A 19,341-nucleotide genomic window follows, 5' to 3' on the forward strand; every position below is an offset into this window, starting at 1 on the left:
AGCTGATGATAAGATTGTTTGGAGCATCTAAAAATTAGATCATGCTCACAGAAAAGTGGAAACAAATTTCAAAAAAACCTAGAAAAATTCCCAATAAGATTGTAGGTATTGTTTGATGAACGAGGAACTGAAATGAGTGAGTTGGATGATAAAGAACAGATTTTAGGAAGCTCCTAATAAAAACTTGAGCTAAGAAATAAAGAATTTAGTTGTAGATAAAGATAAAGATGTACCGACTAAGGAAGATCGTTCTACTAAACACAAATTTAAAAAACTTTGCTTACTCTCAACACACAAAGGAGCAACAATCAAACATTACATCAAATCTTATGCAACAACATGTATGCACAAACAATGTTGCTAAGCCTTATGATAAATCTTAATTTAATGAAAAATATTATGTTTCCTATATTTTCATGGGCACAAAAATATATAATCAAATTATTTTAACTCTATTTCGAAAGGAGTAAATTTTAGGGTGTTACACATTCTCAACACATAAAGGAGCAACAAGTAAACATCATCTAATCATATGCATCGGCGTGAATACACAAACAAGTGGCTAAGCCTTAATGATGAATTTTAAATTTAATGAAAATTTTATTTTTCTTAATGTTTTATGAGCACCGAAAATACATAATTAAACTATTTTAACTCTATTTCAAAAGGTGCAAAATGAGGGTGTTATAGTGGCACTAATCATGGCTCTCCCTTCTATAATAACCGTTCGATCTGAGCGGCGTGCTATATGAGCTCTCCAATATCCAAGATCTTATACATATAAGATGTAAGACTTCTCTCAACCTAAGACTCAATCTCACGTCATCCTACATAGGACTCGATCTTACTTTTCCTCGTTAACAACAATGAGATGATTAAACAAACAGGACTCTTCTACGAGCAGCATAGACGAATCAAGCCTATTTGATCTATTATAACGCACAACCAAAGGCTGGCTAAATAACAAAAAATAGGATGGGGAAATTTTACAATGCCAGGGCACATGTTTTGAAACCACCTCTGATAACTTTTTTGACAGCCCCTAAAAATTACTTCCATAAAAGTGATATAATTTGTACCCCTACGAAAGGCCATTTCTCTGGTAGTGTGACTCTGATGAACTTCACAAAGACATGTATTTCCTTGTCCTGAAGTCTTACATCTTCACACAATTAATATTAGTTTCCAATCTGTAGCAACACTCATAAGCCACCAAATACATTGTAACAAACAAAGCATACATTGTTCTAAAAAGGTATGGCAATATTAAACATGGCATCCAATTGATGCTAATTTTTTTTCTTGAGCTAGTAAGCTATTTCTTTTCTTTTCGTTGCTCATACGAAGTTTGAGGTTTGTAGTCATCTCCTACATATCGACGGCACAACTTCCTTAGTGTAACAATATCCTACAAAATTAAATGAAAATCTAGTATCAAGCAAAGAACAATATAAAAGCTTAAGGTTGCAGTCTAACTTACGATTCACTAAATGTAAAAAGTGCATACTTTATGGAATTAACAATAGAATATATTAAATTATAGTTCACTTAAAGCATTAAGATTCAATGTAGTTAACCAATTTTGGGTTTACTCCTTAAACATGTTGAGATTACTGCAAATATATTTTTTCAAATTGAAGAATCTAAATTCATATTGCCAAATGAGACAGCTATACAACTTAAGGACATATAGTGTAGTTTACTCAAGCATATGGTTGTTCCTCAATGGGTCAATAGTTATAGGGCATCTAAATTTTAAAGAAAACAAAAAGGAGCAGCAATATGCAGAATTTGTCCATTGAAAAAAATTGATATAAAGCATGTCATAAAGTGCATCAACTACAATTATAAATTTTCAATGCATAGATGTTATTATATAATGAAGAGTTATAAGAATAATAATGAGCATAAGAAAACAAGATAAAACATAGAAATTAGTACAATAACTGAATTGTAGTTAGTGAATGGACAATATTAGAAGTGAAGTACCTCAGAATTATCATGCACATAAAGAACAAGGATTTTACAATCACATTCTTCTCTTGGATGACGCGTTTTCCTTTCAATAACATGCACTTCAGCATCAAAATAGAGGCCACTCTGTTCACTTACCTGGACAATTTAGAACATAAGTATATATATTCATGAGAGACAACACTGCCAGGGTAAGAGATAGAATTACAGAACAAGAAAATATGAAGAAAAATAAATTACTTCTATGTTGCTGATTCTTTCATGTTACACAGACACAAGCGATCGAAAAGAAAATTCCCTTATTCTAGCCCGTTATATATGATGGACTGTAATTGTTTAAAAGTTCCTTTTTCGATATAGTTCTGACTTACATGTATATATTCAGTACTCTAGTTCATAAGTTTGTATATATGTTCATTTTCGAAACTATTAGAGCTTGCTGACATTAGAACTAAAGGAAGTGCATGAAACAAAATTCTTGTCCTTTTACGAAACTCAATTTACAGTACTGTATGAAGAAGAATGAAACCCAACCTACAGTCACAAGTATCATTTTCCCACAGTATCTCATTTCTTCACTCTTGTATTCCTCCAATGGAACCCCAACCCCATGATATATATTCATTAATCAACCTTTAGTCTATAGTTATTTTTTAACAACTTTATAGGAAAATGTGAACAACTACAACTACAGCGCTGAAGTGTTCCATTAAAACCACCATAAAATATGTTTTAATAGTGCATCTATTATCTAGAGTTGTATTTTAATATATTTTCTATAATCCTAAATAAAAGTTAATTAGATAAGTTTGATTTAGTATAAAGTACAAAACTTGAACCTATTAACTTTTTAAATGGTGGGAGTATAGTCTAAGACATTATAGTGTAAAAAAGAATCCACTAACCTTGAAAACCATTTTTGATATAGGCATACCAAGTATACACTGGAAGGGCATGCAAATTCTTATTTTAGTGGCCTTTACACGAAGGGCCCTAATGTTGGACCCCAAGTGCTAACACCGGTTGTTTGAATACTGTATTAGCGAGGAGATGAATATGTCTCTATGTAAGCCTTATGCAAAGGAGGAAGTCGCTGATGCGCTATTTCAAATTGGTCCGCGAAAGGCCCCAGCCTGGATGGCTTCCCCTTCGGCTTCTTCCAGAGAAAATGGGACACACTTCGGGAAAATGTAGTTCAGGTAGTACATGCCTTCTTTTTGATATATGGGCACATGCAGAAGAGTGTGAATGATGCCACTATATATATAGCTCATACCGAAAGTAATGTTCTCAGAGAAGGTAAGTGATTATAGGCTGATAAGCCTTTGCATTGTCGTTCATAAGGTTGTTTCTAAATGCTTGGTTAATCATTTGCGGCCTTTACTTGATAATTCAATTTCTGAGGAACCAAAGTGCATTTATTCCCAACGTACTCTCTAATTACTGAAAATGCATTGATTGCTTTTGAGTGTATTCATGCAATATAGGATGATAATTCAGAGAGGAGTAACTTTTGCATGCACATGCTAGATATGACCAAGGCGTATTATCGTGTGGACTGGAGCTATTTGGAAAATGTTATTGTGAATCTGGGCTTTCATCAGAAATGGGTACAGTTGGTCATGGCGTGTGTTACCACTGTATGCTCTGCGGTGTGCTTCAAATGGTGTCATGCTGGACACCTTCCAACCAACACGACGGCTACGCTAATAAGGTGAAGTGTTGCTGCTAGTAGATATCAGGAGAACCTATACATGGCTTACACCAGAAGGACGCCGGCGTCCCACCTGCTGTTTTTCCGCGCTAATGAGACACAAGCAATGGCAGTCAAGGTGTGGACTTGCCAGGTACTACAAGGGCACTTGTTAGGATTGACTACAATTTTCTAACAGTTCTTTTTTTTAATATAGGTGTGACTTATATGTGTATATCCAATACTCTAGTTTATTTGTTTCATATGTTTGTATGTTCATCTTAAAAACTGTTTAGAGCTTGCTGACATTAAAATTAGAGGAAGTCCATGAAAATAAATTCTCAGCATTTTGCTGAACTCAATTTTAGTACATGTACTGTATGAAGAATGAAATCCAGCCCTCAATCACAAGTATTAAGAAATATTAGCTTAATTCATATCTAGTCTCGCTCTAGCTTATCATTTTCCCACTGTACTTATTTCTTCACTCTTCTATTCCTCCAATGGCACCCCACCCATGATATCTTCCATAATCAACCTTTAATGTATAGTTATTTTTTAACAATTCTATAGAAAAATTGGAAGAACTGCAACTGCACCATTAAATTAGTTTTGATTAAAACAACTGCAAAATATGTCTTGATAGTTAGTGTTTGATATTTGAATTTGTTTTCTACAATCTCAGATAAAAGTTAATTAGAAAAGTGTGAGTTAGCATAAAGTACAAATTAAAACTTTAACCTACTAACTTTTTAGTATAATCTAAAAAATTATAGTGCATAAAAGAATCCACTAACTGTGAAAACCCTTTTTTGATATAGGTATACCAAGTATATACTATTGAATGCACAGTTCTAGGGATAGATAGAGCAACCTAACTACCGTCCATCTCAAAAGTTCTTGTTTGAATATAATGTGGATGTTGTATACTAATTAAGTTAGCGGCAAAAGGTAGTTTAATATTACAATACCTTATAACAAAGAACAGGGTCCCTACAACGAACAGTTGCACATTCTGTGGCCTTGTATGGCACTGAGCGTTGCCGCAAACATGTACGAGCATTGATCCATTCAGGTTCCTCTGCTCCAAGTCCAGAAAAATGAACCAATAGTTCCTGATTCATAAGGCAAGCAAAGAATGGCACATACAGTAAGAACAACATAAAATGACAGTATAGAAACTACACAAACAAGGAACATAGAAGACAAATAATTCTGGCATGTCCAGGAAACTATACAAGCATTTTTAAGCACATATAAATTGTGTATGATGTTACAATTGAAAGCACATGTAGGCCAATAAATATATATGTGCAAGTTTATGTATACAAAGTAAGATAGTGTTAGAGTTATCTCTAGTATATAACATACAAATTTGAATTATCTTAGATCTACACAATACACATGGTTCTAGAGGGCCCAACCAAGGAGCATGGTATTGTTCAATCATAACTGTTGGATGCTTCTTTTTTAGAACATGATGGCACTCACATGTTTCATTAAGAGACATAGAATTACAAGACACAAGTACGAGAGAGCCCTTGTAGTGAAGGCTATACAACCCACCAAGATAATGGTAGACTACTTGGAACAAACCATAACACAAAGAAAAGGCAAGGGGAGGGGACCTCTAGCCTCAATACCCAAACAAACAAATTGGGCCTGCAAGCATAGTGGTTGCCTTCATAGAAGGCAAGACCATGGTGGCACAAACGTCCAACCCAGATAAGCCAAGACGAGCATCCAGCAGCAAAACATCCGCCAGAGAAGGGTCCAAAGCAACCTTGGCAGCAAAGCATATGCAAGAGAGAAGCCAACGCGACAACGGCAGCAAATCATCCAACAGCAGCTAAGCATCCGCTAACAGCGGTAGCGGCAAGTATATATCTACCACGAAAGGCAAACGACGGTTGTAAAGCTTCTGCCAGGAAGGACGACCCAAACAAGAATAGCAGGACAGACCATTGCGAAAAAGGATATGGAGCACACATAGGTACAGTACAAATCTACCTTGAAGACCAACAACACAACAGGGATGGCGGCAACGACCGCACAGGGTCAACTAGGACGACCCTGACAGCTTGAGCACATAGGGAATGGTGGTGTCCAAAGCATCACCTCTCAGAAGGAAATGACATACAAAGATGCCACCGTGACTTCTCTGAAATTGGGTTTTCACCTAGAGACCACATGCAACAAAGGAAGATGGATCTTCGACGATGATGCCTCCGAGGAGCATGACACACGAGCACACGCCATCATCATCGGCACGGATCACAAAACGGGCAAGATTGTCGCCAAGAGTCTATCGAAACACAACATATGAGCCCCAGCCCAGTCGCAACCCTGACAGCTGCTGCCACCACCACCACTACCAGTAGCGCGGCCTCTGCTGCCACCACCGGTGCGGCTGTCACCGTCACTGTGGTCACCAGCACAGCCAGCACCACCCATGCCATGGCCAGCAGCAACGCCACCACCACCGCCAAGGTAGCACAATAGCTAATAGCCGGAGCTTGCCTGGAGTGGGCAAGCCATGCCAAGCAGCTGCATCCTCCATAGATCCGGGTCCCACGCACATGGATCTATCCCCTAGAAGCACAAAATCTGACTGGAGTGAGGACCACTCGATGGGGAACACAACAGGGAGGACGAGTTTAGGAGAGGATCCGAGTGGGAGGAAGAAGGGGGGAGAAGGCTGCGCAACAGCGGCCAGAGCTAGGCAGCCAGGGCGGGCTCGCTTCAGGTGGTGGCTGTCGCCTCTCCTGTCACCCATGGAAATGACACTGAGAGTTATGCGGAGACATGCATCAGAACAAGGCAACCTACATATGGTAGTGCAGATAATTGTTAACAAGTATTCTGTAATATGGAAGTCAACAAAGTAGTGCGGCATGATGAGCCGACTTGTAGAAACTAGAGGACACCAACTAGCAATGCAATGCAAGGAAACTGATTTTTATGTCAAGGAAACTGACATAAACTTATAATAATAAACCACAGGTTCAAATCTTCTTTATTTCTTCTGTCTAGCTGCCTGAGATTAATTGGAATGTCACATAATGTCATTATACTTTAATACCTCCTGCCTCAAAAAAAATTAATATATTAAGTACATATGCGCCCTATCTGAGTGTAACACAAGTGCCATAGCAACCTATATCACAGATTAACTTGCTGGGTTAGCCCCAGGGTTTCCTCCCTGTACATACAAATGAGAATGGAATCGTATATATGTTGCTATGACTAACAGATGCTTATTATTGGACAAAATAACTAACAGATGCTGATTATTGGACAAAATTTGATTTCCTTACCAAATCACCTGATTCGCAAAACCTTTGAGCCACGATGTCTTGGACATCAAACCTGCAATATATAACGATGCACAATGAGGAATAAAAATGCTGCACAGAAAATTTTATATATATACAAACGGCTGGTTTCAATGACGAAGGGTAGAAAGTTTCAAGCAGCACTTCATAGGGTTATCCAATCCCTTCTCTTACATGCATTTAACATCTTTTGCTTATGAAATAAATTTTCTCCAAACCGTTGGAAAAATCTGTTTGACTCACTATCATTTGGAAATCAGGTATATGTCAGCTAGATTATTTTATTTGACTCATATATCAAAACAGGGAGCCGCAGATACAATGATAAGCTAACTAATAGGGATAAACTGTCTTGCCTGGCACATAAATACATTATTTAAAAACGTATGTCGACTTTGTTACTTTTATTAATATAAGTGCATAAGAGAATATACATGGTAAGATAGAAGGGCTTAAAAGTTTATGTATGAGTAGTTTGTCCAGAAATTAGGATGCACAGTAAGGAAGACCTGTATATATACAACCACATCCGGCCCCCCATATCACTTTTTGAAAATTGAAAACCTTGTAACATATACATGTGTGTATATATACAACCACATTCCACCCATCACTTTTTTTGAAAATTGAAAACCTTGTAACATATGGAAATCAATCAATAAAAAGCAAAATATAAGAAGGGCAGGTGCAAGAGTCTCCGTACCAAGCGCCATCTCTAGCTGACTTAGCTTCATACTTCATGTGACCATCAATATAATTATTCCCTGATTGTCAAATAATGCTAACAACAATGAGCAGAAGGAAGATACATGACAGACAATGGTCATGCATGGATTTGTGATGCATATCAGTTGCAAGAATAAAATCATAACATATAGCACTATCCTAAAGAATAATACTGCCCTGGAGATATATAATTGTCTTGTTTTTGTGATGCACGATGTGTAGCAAGAATAAAAACAGAACGTAGCAATATATATCCTAATAATAGAAAAGAAGTGCCTGAAGTTTTGAGGAGGCAACAAACAAGTTCATAGATCCTAAAAGGATGCAACACATTCATTTGGCATGTAAGCTAGGGAAGGGAACAACAAACGACGAATTATATATGATGGAGCTAAAAGTCTGCACCCAGATCGAGTTACAGTTTATTATTAGCTGTTTAGCATGAAATGGAAACAAACCTTGTACCTACGTCAGATGAATAATACATCATTTGGGCGTTCAGTATCAAGTCCATGGCTCTGATCTAGTTACATACAGATCAAGAGAGAAGGAGCAAAATACTCATAAATCGTAACTCGATCAGTTCACAGATTTGATCACTCCCTCGCTCGCTGCGGTGTTCGGTTATTATCGCCTTCCTAAAAACCAGCGACTAGCAGATCCACGCAACTTAAATAAGCATCAGTGATCGATCATATAGTCACAGGTAATTAACATCGTCGATCTATCACCTGAGGAAGACGAAGATCCTGCGTGCGTAGTGACTGTTGGCTTCAACTTGCTGAGGGATGAGGAGCCTCGAGCTTGCTGATGCTTGGCCCCAAACTCCCTTGTGCTCACCGGAGGCGTAGCATGTTCTTCCTTCGCTATCTGCTTGGGGCAATGCTTGCTACGATTGTTATGAAACCAGTTGAGCACCTGCATGATCGAGTTCCCCCCAGCAGCCCAGATTGATCGAGCCCCGGTCAGATCAGATCCCGAATGAAGAAAAAGGTTCATGGAACATCGATTGATGCACAGATGGAGCTAGTCATGTATGTATGTATGTGTACCTGCTTTGACTTGACGGGAGTCGTGATGCCAGCAAGGCCCCGAGAGTAGCTGAATTTCACGGCGAGCTCATCCATGAGGACGTGATCCAGCCTGCGATTGATGATGGTGACGGGGAACAGGCGCTCCTCCATCTCCTTCACTTCCTCCGGCAGGAATCGGAAGAGTCCCTTCTCCATCTTGGTGCTGCTGCTGCTGCTTGATTGCCGATCCATCGTCCTTCTCCGATCCGACTGCAAACTGATCGGAGATTGAAGCAGGTTCAAGTAATAAACGATGGATGGGTTGCCGGAGATCGATCGGAGATCGTCGGAAAGGAAGGGGAAAGAGGAGAAGGGTCGAGGGAGGGACGTTACCAGTGCGTGCTCTACTACGTGCTGTGTGCACTGCTGCCAGTTGCCGTCGTCCTCAGTCCTCTCTATATCTAGCCAACGTGTTTCTCTCTCATCTGACGTGTTAGCCAGGCCACGCCACAAGGACAGTGTCAGATGGGGTCCACTTCTGTTAATAAAAAAATGTCGGTTTGCTCCTAAAGGCTAGTGCTTAAATGATCGAGTATCACAAAAAAGATTTTTTTTTATATTAATTGCACAGGTAATGAAGAAACAACTCATGTAAAGTATGCCATATGCATATTAATGACCATATGATTCATGGTTCCATTGATTTATATTTCCTTAAGTATATAGGCTTTTCTAAAACTCAAGAAAAAAGTATAAGCATTTCTAGGAATAACAGTATAGTTATATGAGCGACGTCACATGGATGATTCAAGAATATTCAAATATCAAAGCTCAACCAGATTTAATTTTGACATCAAGATTAAAAGAGAAATATGATTTTCCTACTAAGGACAAGAAGTAAATTTGAATATAACCACTATGGAAAATCTAACTCATCTATGTCTACTTGAAGCAATAGAGACAAAAATAGCTTTTATTACTAGTATACTCAACAAAATTCTTAAATCTAGATGTCCATAAAATGCATACCTAGTTGTCAAATATGAGTTACCATCTAATTGTCATATTAGTTGTACTTGGGTCAGATATTTTAAGCATTTAGGGGTTGTGCGGATGCAACCTTGAGCTAGGCATTTCACATTACTACACAACTAATTTGTTGGGGCGGCTCCAGATGATTTCAAGGGGCGGTTTTGGCAGCCCCTATGGCACCGTTGCTATAAATTGTCAATTTGTAGGAGTCGGCCAGCCACCCCTACAAATTGGTTTTGTAAAAGTGGCTAGATATAGAGCCGCCTACACAAATTATTTTTCAGAAAAAATAGCAATTCTTTTTAATCCAGGGAGGCCCATCGGTCAGCTACCCGCAAAAAATAGCAAAAAAAGTAAAAAAAAAACAAAAACCAAGTTGCGGCAATTTTCACACACTTTGTGGCCGCTGGGAACCAAGCCCATAACCCCCTCTGGTGTGGTACTCCTCTAACAACTACACCTCACATTCAATTGTGTATATTATAGATATTATGTTCCCATATATTATTCTAAACTGAATTTATATTGATTGTTTAAGACCCTAAATGAATTTAAATGAAAAGGTTGTCAATTACAAAATTTTATAACATTTCAAGATCTACAACTTTTGTTCTTGGTGTTTGTTCGTTAGAGATCATTTACGAAATATGAATTTGAAATGGGAGAAGTTGAAACATAGTTTTCTTTGACAAGACGATTTCAAATCAAAAAGTTGTCAACTATAAAGTTGTACAACTTTTTGAGACCTGCAACTTTCATTTTGGTTGTGTTTCTCCATCCGAGGTTGTTTGAAAAATTCAAATTTTAAATTTGAGAAATTAAAATATAGTTTTTCGTGACAAAATGATTTCAAATGAAAACATTGTCAGGTACAAACTTTTATAACTTTTTGAGATCTACAACTTTCATTTTGGTTATTTCTCCATCCAAGGTCATTTGGAAAATACAAAATTCAAATTTAAGAAATTCAAACGTATTTTCTTGGCAAGACGATCTCAAATGAAAAGTTGTCAACTACAAACTTCTATAACTTTTGAGTTCTACAACTTTTGTTTTTGTCATCTTTTTATGTGACTTTGTTTTTGTCATCAAGATCTATAACTTTTATTTTGGTCATTTCTCCATCTAAAGCCGTTTGAATAAATTCAAATCTTAGTACTTAATTTTTACTATTCAACGTCTATTTGTACAAGTGTCTCTATATCGAGCTAGCCTACAAATTGGAGTCCTTACAAATGGTAAAAATGTTCACAAAAAAGGGAGGCTTTGCTATAAGTTGTTTCTGTGGTAGTGTCACCTGCCTGTGCTTGCTATCAATTGCAAAAATGACTAACCAGGCATATATGAACATGAGGTGACTAAAGAGGTAGGCCGCATTTGGTCCATCTGTTTGAGGAGATATTAATAAAAAGTGATTTATGATGGTTATAAGTAGGGATGAAAACGGATTGGATACGGACGAAAATCATCGATATTACATTTGTTTTCATATTTCTGTTCAGATTCAGATTCAAAATCTATACCTATTTATAAAAGGAGAAAATTTCAGTCTGCCTACCTCCTATCCGTCATCCGTCATGTCCGCTTGTTTGAATTAATCGGCGCTGGTAGCTGTAGGAGGAAAAAAAGAATAGAAGTTTTTCTAGGGTTCCTAATACAAAATCTTCTATACACATTAAAGTATATTAAAAATAAAAAAAAGTACAAGGTCCTAAACACAAATTTGTCAGCACCGACCGCATCAATCGGCCCGTACATATACTACTCGAAGAGGAAAAAAAGAATAGAAGTTTTTTTAGGTTCATAATGCAAAATCTCCTATAAAAATTAATAAATATATATTAATTCATAGAAAAATCTAAAAATTATAAAACAAATTTTGTTCAGCTCCACATATTTAGATCCATATAGTAAACAAAAAACATGAAAAATTTTAGTATATATTTTTTGCTGGTAGATGCTTGCCTATGCTTTTTAGTGTAAAACTAAAATTGTAGTTATCTTGCTCCAATTATTATAAAAATTTTATAATAGCCTATTTAATGTGATGCTTGATTTGTGGTAAAAGTTTTAACACAATTCCTGTATATCTCACTGATTTACTAATTTAACTAAATTTATGCTTGAGGATGCTTGCACTACCTTTGCATGGTATGTTGTTATGTCATATGAACACTTTATAAGTCTATAAGTTTATAATCTACATACATTTAACCCATGTGTTTATAATCTACATACATTTAACTGATATATCTTATTTCATAGAAATCCTAATCTAAAGCTACCAACAAACTTCTCATGTTTTAACATAATACTATGGTATATTAAGAGGTAATATTAAAGTAAAAGAAGGTTTGACTAATTTCTATTTTTATTATTAAATAAATATCTCTCCAAGCTACATATTATTTTAAATATTAACTATCTAATACTATAGATGTCATGGTTATCAATAAAATAAATTATGGACTCTAAATTTTATAAAAAACATAACTATAAATAGAATGTAATATTATGTTATAACTTTCTATGGTCATTTGATGCTTTTCTCCTGTTGCAACGCACAATAAAAATCAATCTCAATATTTACATAGACTTCGGCTTACCAATAAAAAGTGTATTGTTAGCTTCTTATCTTTTCACGAACAATGCACAAATTGACAGAAACTTATACAATCTATATAAAATCAAAATCAAACTAGAAATTATAATTCAATATTAGGCTCCTTTCAACTAAAGAGTATAAGGTGCCATTGCGCGTGAAATACAAATCTTAAAAAGCCTAAGAGCATGTATATAAACTATATATGGACAGTCTCCTTCAAAGTCAGTTTTAAAAGCTTAAAAATTATCAAATTTAATAAAAAAGATAAAACACAAAATATAACAGAGTGCTCATTTTCTACAAACATCTATTTGCTCCCGTAGCAACGCACGGGCATATTTTGCTAGTATGGATAATATATATCAGTTATGTTGGATAGGATACTATTGGGTATACAACATCACAAATATGAGATTTAAGTATTTAGATACGGATACAGTATTGGATGTTGAATATCCGGACTCGGATACGGACACATGTAGGATTTGGTCTCGAATACGGTTGGAAAATATCCACACCATTTAGGCAACTGGGTGGACATCTAGGTGATCGATTCCGTGCACTTGGTGGCCGGCAACCAGGATAGGAATTGGCATCTGGCAAAGAAACTCACGTATGAACCAGAACCAAATGAAGTCCAACTAACGTATAGGCGGTGGTCTAGTCTAGGCAATTTTGGCCACGGTTGCATCCAATCATACCCTTAGAGCTAATAAATAATTGAGACAATGCTCTCTAGCTAGTTTCTCACTTTTGTACACTTAAACATATGAATAGAACTTGATGTTTCTATATTGTAGATGTGGATCAGATATCTTCTTTGATTTTGGAATAAGCTCTTGTTGTGCGTGGGTTGGACTTTGGACTTCCTTAATTAGGGCATTATCTATTAGCACCTTGAATCTATTCCTTCAACATTATAGTCATCATCGCCTTAGAGCAAGTAAAACAATTATCTTATGGTACGTCAAGCTAGTTAATATTTTTAATGATGTGAATGAGGGAAGGGAGAAGAGAGAAGAGAGCTTGGCTCTCATGCAAAGTAATATATACGAGGATGACTAAGAAAGATAATTTGAAAGCATAAAATAATAAAATAAGTTTGTAGACAAATTTATATAGAAGACTAACTAAGGGCAAAGAATTATTGGCTTCTGTTTAGTCTGCACGATCTAGTCCTGCCATATAAGTAAGGGCAAACATGAGTGTAATAATGGTTAATCTATCGGTAATGCTGGGAAGCAGACGTCTGTCCACATGGACCCCGCCCCACTCCGCCTTACTGCTGCCGCCATCCCCCACTGCGCCGCATCCGCTGCTGCACCATGCTCCATCCCCCGCCATGCCCACTCTGCCTCGCTGCGCTCGTCCCCCGGCCCCGCCGCTGCATGCCGTGCCCTATCCCCCACTGTGCTGAGGTGCTTCCGCTACCATAGTTCCCCACCAGGAAGGCCCTGGCTGCTGCGACGCGTGGCCTCAGCAAGGAGATGTTGCACCGAAAGCATATGTTACAAATTTACTCACTCCATCCATCTATCTATTTCATCTAAGCCCTATGCGCACAGACCAAGGAGAAGCAGAGGCCCGTGGGCTTTTCATTAAAATGCCATAACTAGAGTAATACCTTGCATCGCTTTGTGTCCCCGATGAATCTCCAACTAACACCACTAAAAACTCCGTCTCTCGTTGCGTGATCGTGTGCTCGTGTAGGTGCCTAGCGCAGCCGCCGCGCTCCCTTCTTCTCTCCCACTCTCTTTCCCGCGCATAATTTCTACAAGTCCTACAGATGTCTGTCAACAAAAATTTGGCAGCCAAATTTCAAAACTCAGCCACCTATGCATCAAACTTCAATTGGCGCCACTCTTCACTTTGGTTTTCAATTTTCCATGGCCTATATAAGTCAGCAAACAGGATGGAAACGTAGAGGCAAGTTCAGTGATCTCTCCACCACACCTGCTCTTCTTTCTCCACCTCCGATTAGATGCCTGGATTAGAAATTGATTTGTGAATCTGGCGACTTGTATCCCATTGATTCGGATGATATCATCGAGTATGATGGACCAGCACACCAACCTGATTATGATATGGTTTGGACGATGGCAGCCAAGGTGCAAAACTGTCACGATCTTTGTTTTGCCTTCTGTTGTTTCTGTCTATATGAGCTTATTCTTTCTTTTTCTGTGTTGCAGCATTTGGCGAGCAAGGAGAGCAAGGTGATGCTGCAATATAGGAGTGCAAGGAGATGGACCCGATGGTCTGCAAGGAGATGGAGGTGATGCTTCAGGTTAATGTGTTGTCGGACAGCTACAGTTATTATTTTTTTCAGCTATCTGTTCTTTTACTTCTGTCCAGAACATGTGTTGTCCAGAACCTCCCAATTCACCTGATCTTAGCATATTGGACCTTGTTTTTTTTGCTGCAATCAAAGCATTGTTTGAGAAAGGTACACCTAACAACATCAACGACATTGTGCTTAAGGTTAACGAGGCATATAAGAACAATCCGGTGGATAGGGCCAATAGAAGTTTCCTCACTCATCAGCAAGGTTGCATGATGGAGATTATGAAGCACAACGGCGTCCAGTACTACAACATATCCCCCATATGAACAAGAAGACATTGGAGCTGCAATTTCGTCTTCCAGTTACCTTAAAGTGTTCTTTGCACAACTTCAGAATCAAGCCAAGCAGTTTGTAGCTAGTTAGAATTATCAAGCGTCGTCTCCCCCAGGCGACTCGGGGCGACACGCTGCGCTGCCATTCGCCCTGCCGCTCGTAGGCCAACTCCGGTCGCTGTCGCCGTGGCTCCGGCTAGCGGTGGCGGCAGCCCGCAGCGGCGCCCCCTTTTTTGGCTCCCTGCAGCACCCACCCTCCCCCCTATATATTCCTCCCTCCCTCCCTCTCTCTCTCTCTCTCTCTCTCTCTCTCTCTCCCTCTCCCTCTCTCTCTCTTCCAAGGTGTGGGCTTCTCAGCACCTGGACGCCGCCTCGCGTACTGTGATTCTGTGAACCGTGGCAGCGGCCCGTGCCTCGCGTCTACATCCTCCGGCGGTGGGTTTTGCCGCAGTGTGCCGATGCTCTGGTGCCCCCTGACGCCTGGCCGCACCGGCTTGGGGTTCCGGTGGCGCCCGACGGCGTCACCCCAGTGCCCCCAGATGCGCGTGCGGCCGACCGGCGCCAGTGCCCGGGTGCCTCCTCAGCTGTTGCGGCTGCCCCAGCTTGTCGATGCTGCAGGGCACGGTGGTCTTCCACCTTGCCATCGGTGCTGTCCACGAGTGGCCTGCATCTGTGGACTTGCAGAAACTGGGTGAAAACCCTGCCTGGTTCATTTGGGCTGACGACAGTGGCAAGGCTTGTGTCACCAACTTCTTGAAGGCGTCGTCGAAGTTTCGGTCCGTTGGGGACAGGCTGGGGATGAAAGTCCTGCTCGTGGGTTCTCCAACGTTGATTGGCATAGCTGGAGCACCGCGGCAAGAGCAGAAGATTTGCCCCTCGCTCCTCCCGCATGGTCACCCTGGTCGCAGCGTTATGCCTAATTATGCTTCATGCTTCTCCTCACTTGGTATGTCCAGCTGGTGTTTGTTGTAGTCGTAGTCGTCGCTTAGGCCCCTTCTCATGTAGATGCTTGCTGCTGGGAGTGTGTGATGGCCCCGCTCGTGGATGCTGTGGCGTGGATGGTAAAAAAACACTCAGCAAAGAAAATTTTAAATCGAATTTTAAAGTATTAAATAAATGTAAATAGAAAAGTTTTCAACTACAAGGTTGTATAACCTCACAAGATCTATAATATTTATTTTGGTCATTTCTTCATTTGACAAAGTCAAAAAAAAATTGTTCACAAATTTTACATCTCTCTTAGTTTATGAAACTACGAGAGAGATATATAAGATTTATGAAAAATATTATAACCACCATATTGGATGAACAAATGACAAAACAACCAAAATAAAACTCTGTAGATCTTGATAAGTTATGAAATTTTGTATTTTCTATCTTTTTCATTTGAGTTCACCGTGTCATGCAAAACTGCGTCTTTAATTGAAAATTTTAAAATTCAAAATTTTAAAACAACCTTGGATGGAAAACTCCCTAAATAAACTTTGTAGATCTCAAAAAGTTATGAAACTTTATAGTTGATAACTTTTTGTTTTGGAATCATCTTGTCATGCAAAAACTATGTTTGAATTTCTCAAATTTGAAATTCAAATTTTGTAAACGACCTCGGATGGAGAAACTCTCTGAATTAAAATTGTATGACCCAAAAAGTTATGAAACTTTTTAGTTGACAACTTTTTATTTGAAATCATTTAGAACCTCAAATAATCAATTTACATGTGATTCTGTATAATATATGAGAAACTGAAATGCAATATAGACGCAAGTGATAGTGTGGTGGAGTGGTTAAGGAGGGAGGAACTCCCATCGGGTGTGAAGCCCCAAAAAATTCCATGACTTGAGCAGTAGATAGACTTGGGTGGGCGCAGGCCTCTCACGAAAAAGTTTTTTTCCCTTTTTCCCTATTTTTTGGATTTTTTCGTTTCTATCTTTGACGAGTGTCGAACCGAGTGCCCCGACTAAAAATTTGTTATGTGGTCTTTGCCGAGTGTATTTAGGGCTTTGCCGAGTGCCACAGACTCTCGGCAAACTACCAGTATCCCGTAGTGAACAAGGCTACTCCGTGGCAGAAGCTTGACGCTCCTCCCTCGTCATCCACCCCGGATCTAGCGTTACCTAGGCAGGCGGACATGGTCTTGCCCCTCCCCCAAGGAGCCTCCCACCCTAATTCCCCTTTCTCCCCTTCCTTTTCTGCATCGTCTCCGGCACCTTTGGCCCACCGGTGGGGCAATTCATGGTTCAGGCTTAGATCCACCGCGGCAGCAACTAGGCCTCTTGGGTTGACGGACATGGCCCCGTGCTGGTGTTGACACCCCTGGCCCCATCATGGTGCTCCCGAGTGTTGACGGTCCTTAAGTATCAAATTTAATTATCAAATAAACAAAGAAAAAGATCCAAATCCAATCGACATCCAGACTTAGGGTTTTATCTGACAGAATTCCACGAGTTTTGGTGTTTGTCTATTTCTGCAGGGGGTTATCAGGAATTATGGAAGAAAGGCTCATACGTCGTGTTTACATAGAGATATTAACGTGCCGCGCAATTATCTAAGCTCTAGAAGAGTCCAGAAGCCACAGGAACGAACGGGAGACCGGACGGGCTCGGGGGCAGGGCGCCCGCCCTCCCCCCTTGGGCGCCCACCCTGGCCTCGGGGCCAATCAGAGCCAACTTCGCGGATCATGCTCCACCGACCTAAAGGATCAAGAAAAACCGTGCGATTAACGTCGGTTTGATCCAACGGCCCACATTCACTTGGAAGGACTATATAAGCAGACCCCCTGGCCCCTTGAGAAGAGGACCCCTAAACCCTAATTCATTATTCATCTTGGGAGAAGAAGCCTCTGATCAAGCCCTAGAGCCACCACATCAATTAGATCTCTAGTTTAGCATAGCTACATAGGATTAGAACTAGAAGGAGTCAATCTTCGATTGGTTTTCGGATCTGTCAAGAGGATTCTTGGTAATTCTCTATTGTTCTTCAATTGTTCATCTTTGTTCTTCAATATTATGAATATGACTTTGTTCTACTTCAATATATTGATTATGACTTTGCTCTACTTGTTTATATTTGCAATTATATTGTTCTTAGTTTATCGTAGTTATATGCTTGGCTTAGTTAGATTGGAATTATATACATGTTTAGGATCGTATAGCATTTATCTATGTGTACAGTGGGTAAATGATAAGTATTGTGTGGGCGTGGTGCCTATACCGTATTTATCTGCGATTGTACCCTATATGCCAGATCGCGGGGTAGTTCGTGGTAGTGACAGCTCCATTGATTCTTATATAGTCCCCCTCTCGTGTATAGGGCTGGCAGAGCAACATTATTACAGGGGAGTGATTGCGATGTTTGTCATATTCATTGATAATATCACTATGCATGGGCGTAATCCTGTCTCGCAATGATTGCCAAGTATAATTGTACTAACTATGATATGCTAGACTGTATAGTTAAGAATAACTTAGGAAATATTCTTGTAGTTCGTCCTAATTCTATGCTAATGACTTGCTAGAATATCTATTGAGGTGCTTATCATATTTATATGTGGCTAAGTTATGCTGATCAGATTAATTATCTTTGTCACTATTTATACTTTATATATCTTTTATGTGACACTTATCCCTGTATGAAAGAGATAGATAAATGCTCTCAATTATACATGCAATGATAGTTACTCAATTCTATATTCCATTCAATAATCAACATTGATGTTTAGCAATCCCTTCCCAGTGGTAAAAATATAAATAACGATACCTGGAATGCTTCCCGGTTAAAATGTTACGTCGGTATTAATCTGTGCGCTTGCAGATCTTATTTATTATTTATTCTAAAGAGCAATTGCATATTTCAATACTGCGTCTCTCGTGTCATGCTGGGGATGACAACTTGGCTTAAGGGATAGGTTTGGTATTTTTGGCGCCGTTATCAGAATTAGAAAACTAAATCTGTCTATTTTTGATAGTGACCTTGAATGCCCAACACCGAGCAGACGAGCATTGGTGTGGTGGTTTAGGGCCCAAGGCGCTGGCACGGCGACAACCACCGCACCCCCTGGTGGAACCCACCCAATGCGAAGCACTGCGATGCGACGCATACATGTGCTGGTGCAACCTACCGCAAGCGCGACATCAATGTTGTAGGTGTTCTCGAACAGCGGAGCCCCTGCACGGCCATCTAATAGAGCTCCTCTGTGGTATGGAGTCTCATCTACATGTGTGTGCAGGACCCTGGTATCGTGGTTTGGCTGTGGGCTTGTTGGTGGCTGGGCTGTGTGATCTTGGATGTTCTTCTTCGCATCCATGCGCGGTGCATGCGTTTTGGCCGCGAGTGAGCCGGTGGCGGGGCAA

General features: G+C 39.5%; 1 protein-coding gene across 1 annotated transcript; it reads right to left on the reverse strand.

Annotated features, from left to right (window-relative positions):
* LOC8057119 (protein SAWADEE HOMEODOMAIN HOMOLOG 2) lies at positions 1,081 to 9,164 on the reverse strand. The gene is made up of 8 exons (XM_021462209.1): positions 9,135 to 9,164; positions 8,781 to 9,018; positions 8,460 to 8,646; positions 7,706 to 7,766; positions 6,985 to 7,036; positions 4,639 to 4,782; positions 1,990 to 2,112; positions 1,081 to 1,408 (listed from the first exon to the last, which is right to left on the reverse strand). Exons 2-8 carry the CDS (start codon positions 8,991 to 8,993, stop codon positions 1,316 to 1,318), a joined length of 873 nt encoding a protein of 290 aa, XP_021317884.1. The 5' UTR covers positions 8,994 to 9,018; positions 9,135 to 9,164; the 3' UTR covers positions 1,081 to 1,315.

Source organism: Sorghum bicolor, chromosome 5 (genome assembly GCF_000003195.3).
Source record: "Sorghum bicolor cultivar BTx623 chromosome 5, Sorghum_bicolor_NCBIv3, whole genome shotgun sequence".
Classification (NCBI taxonomy): Eukaryota; Viridiplantae; Streptophyta; class Magnoliopsida; order Poales; family Poaceae; genus Sorghum; species Sorghum bicolor.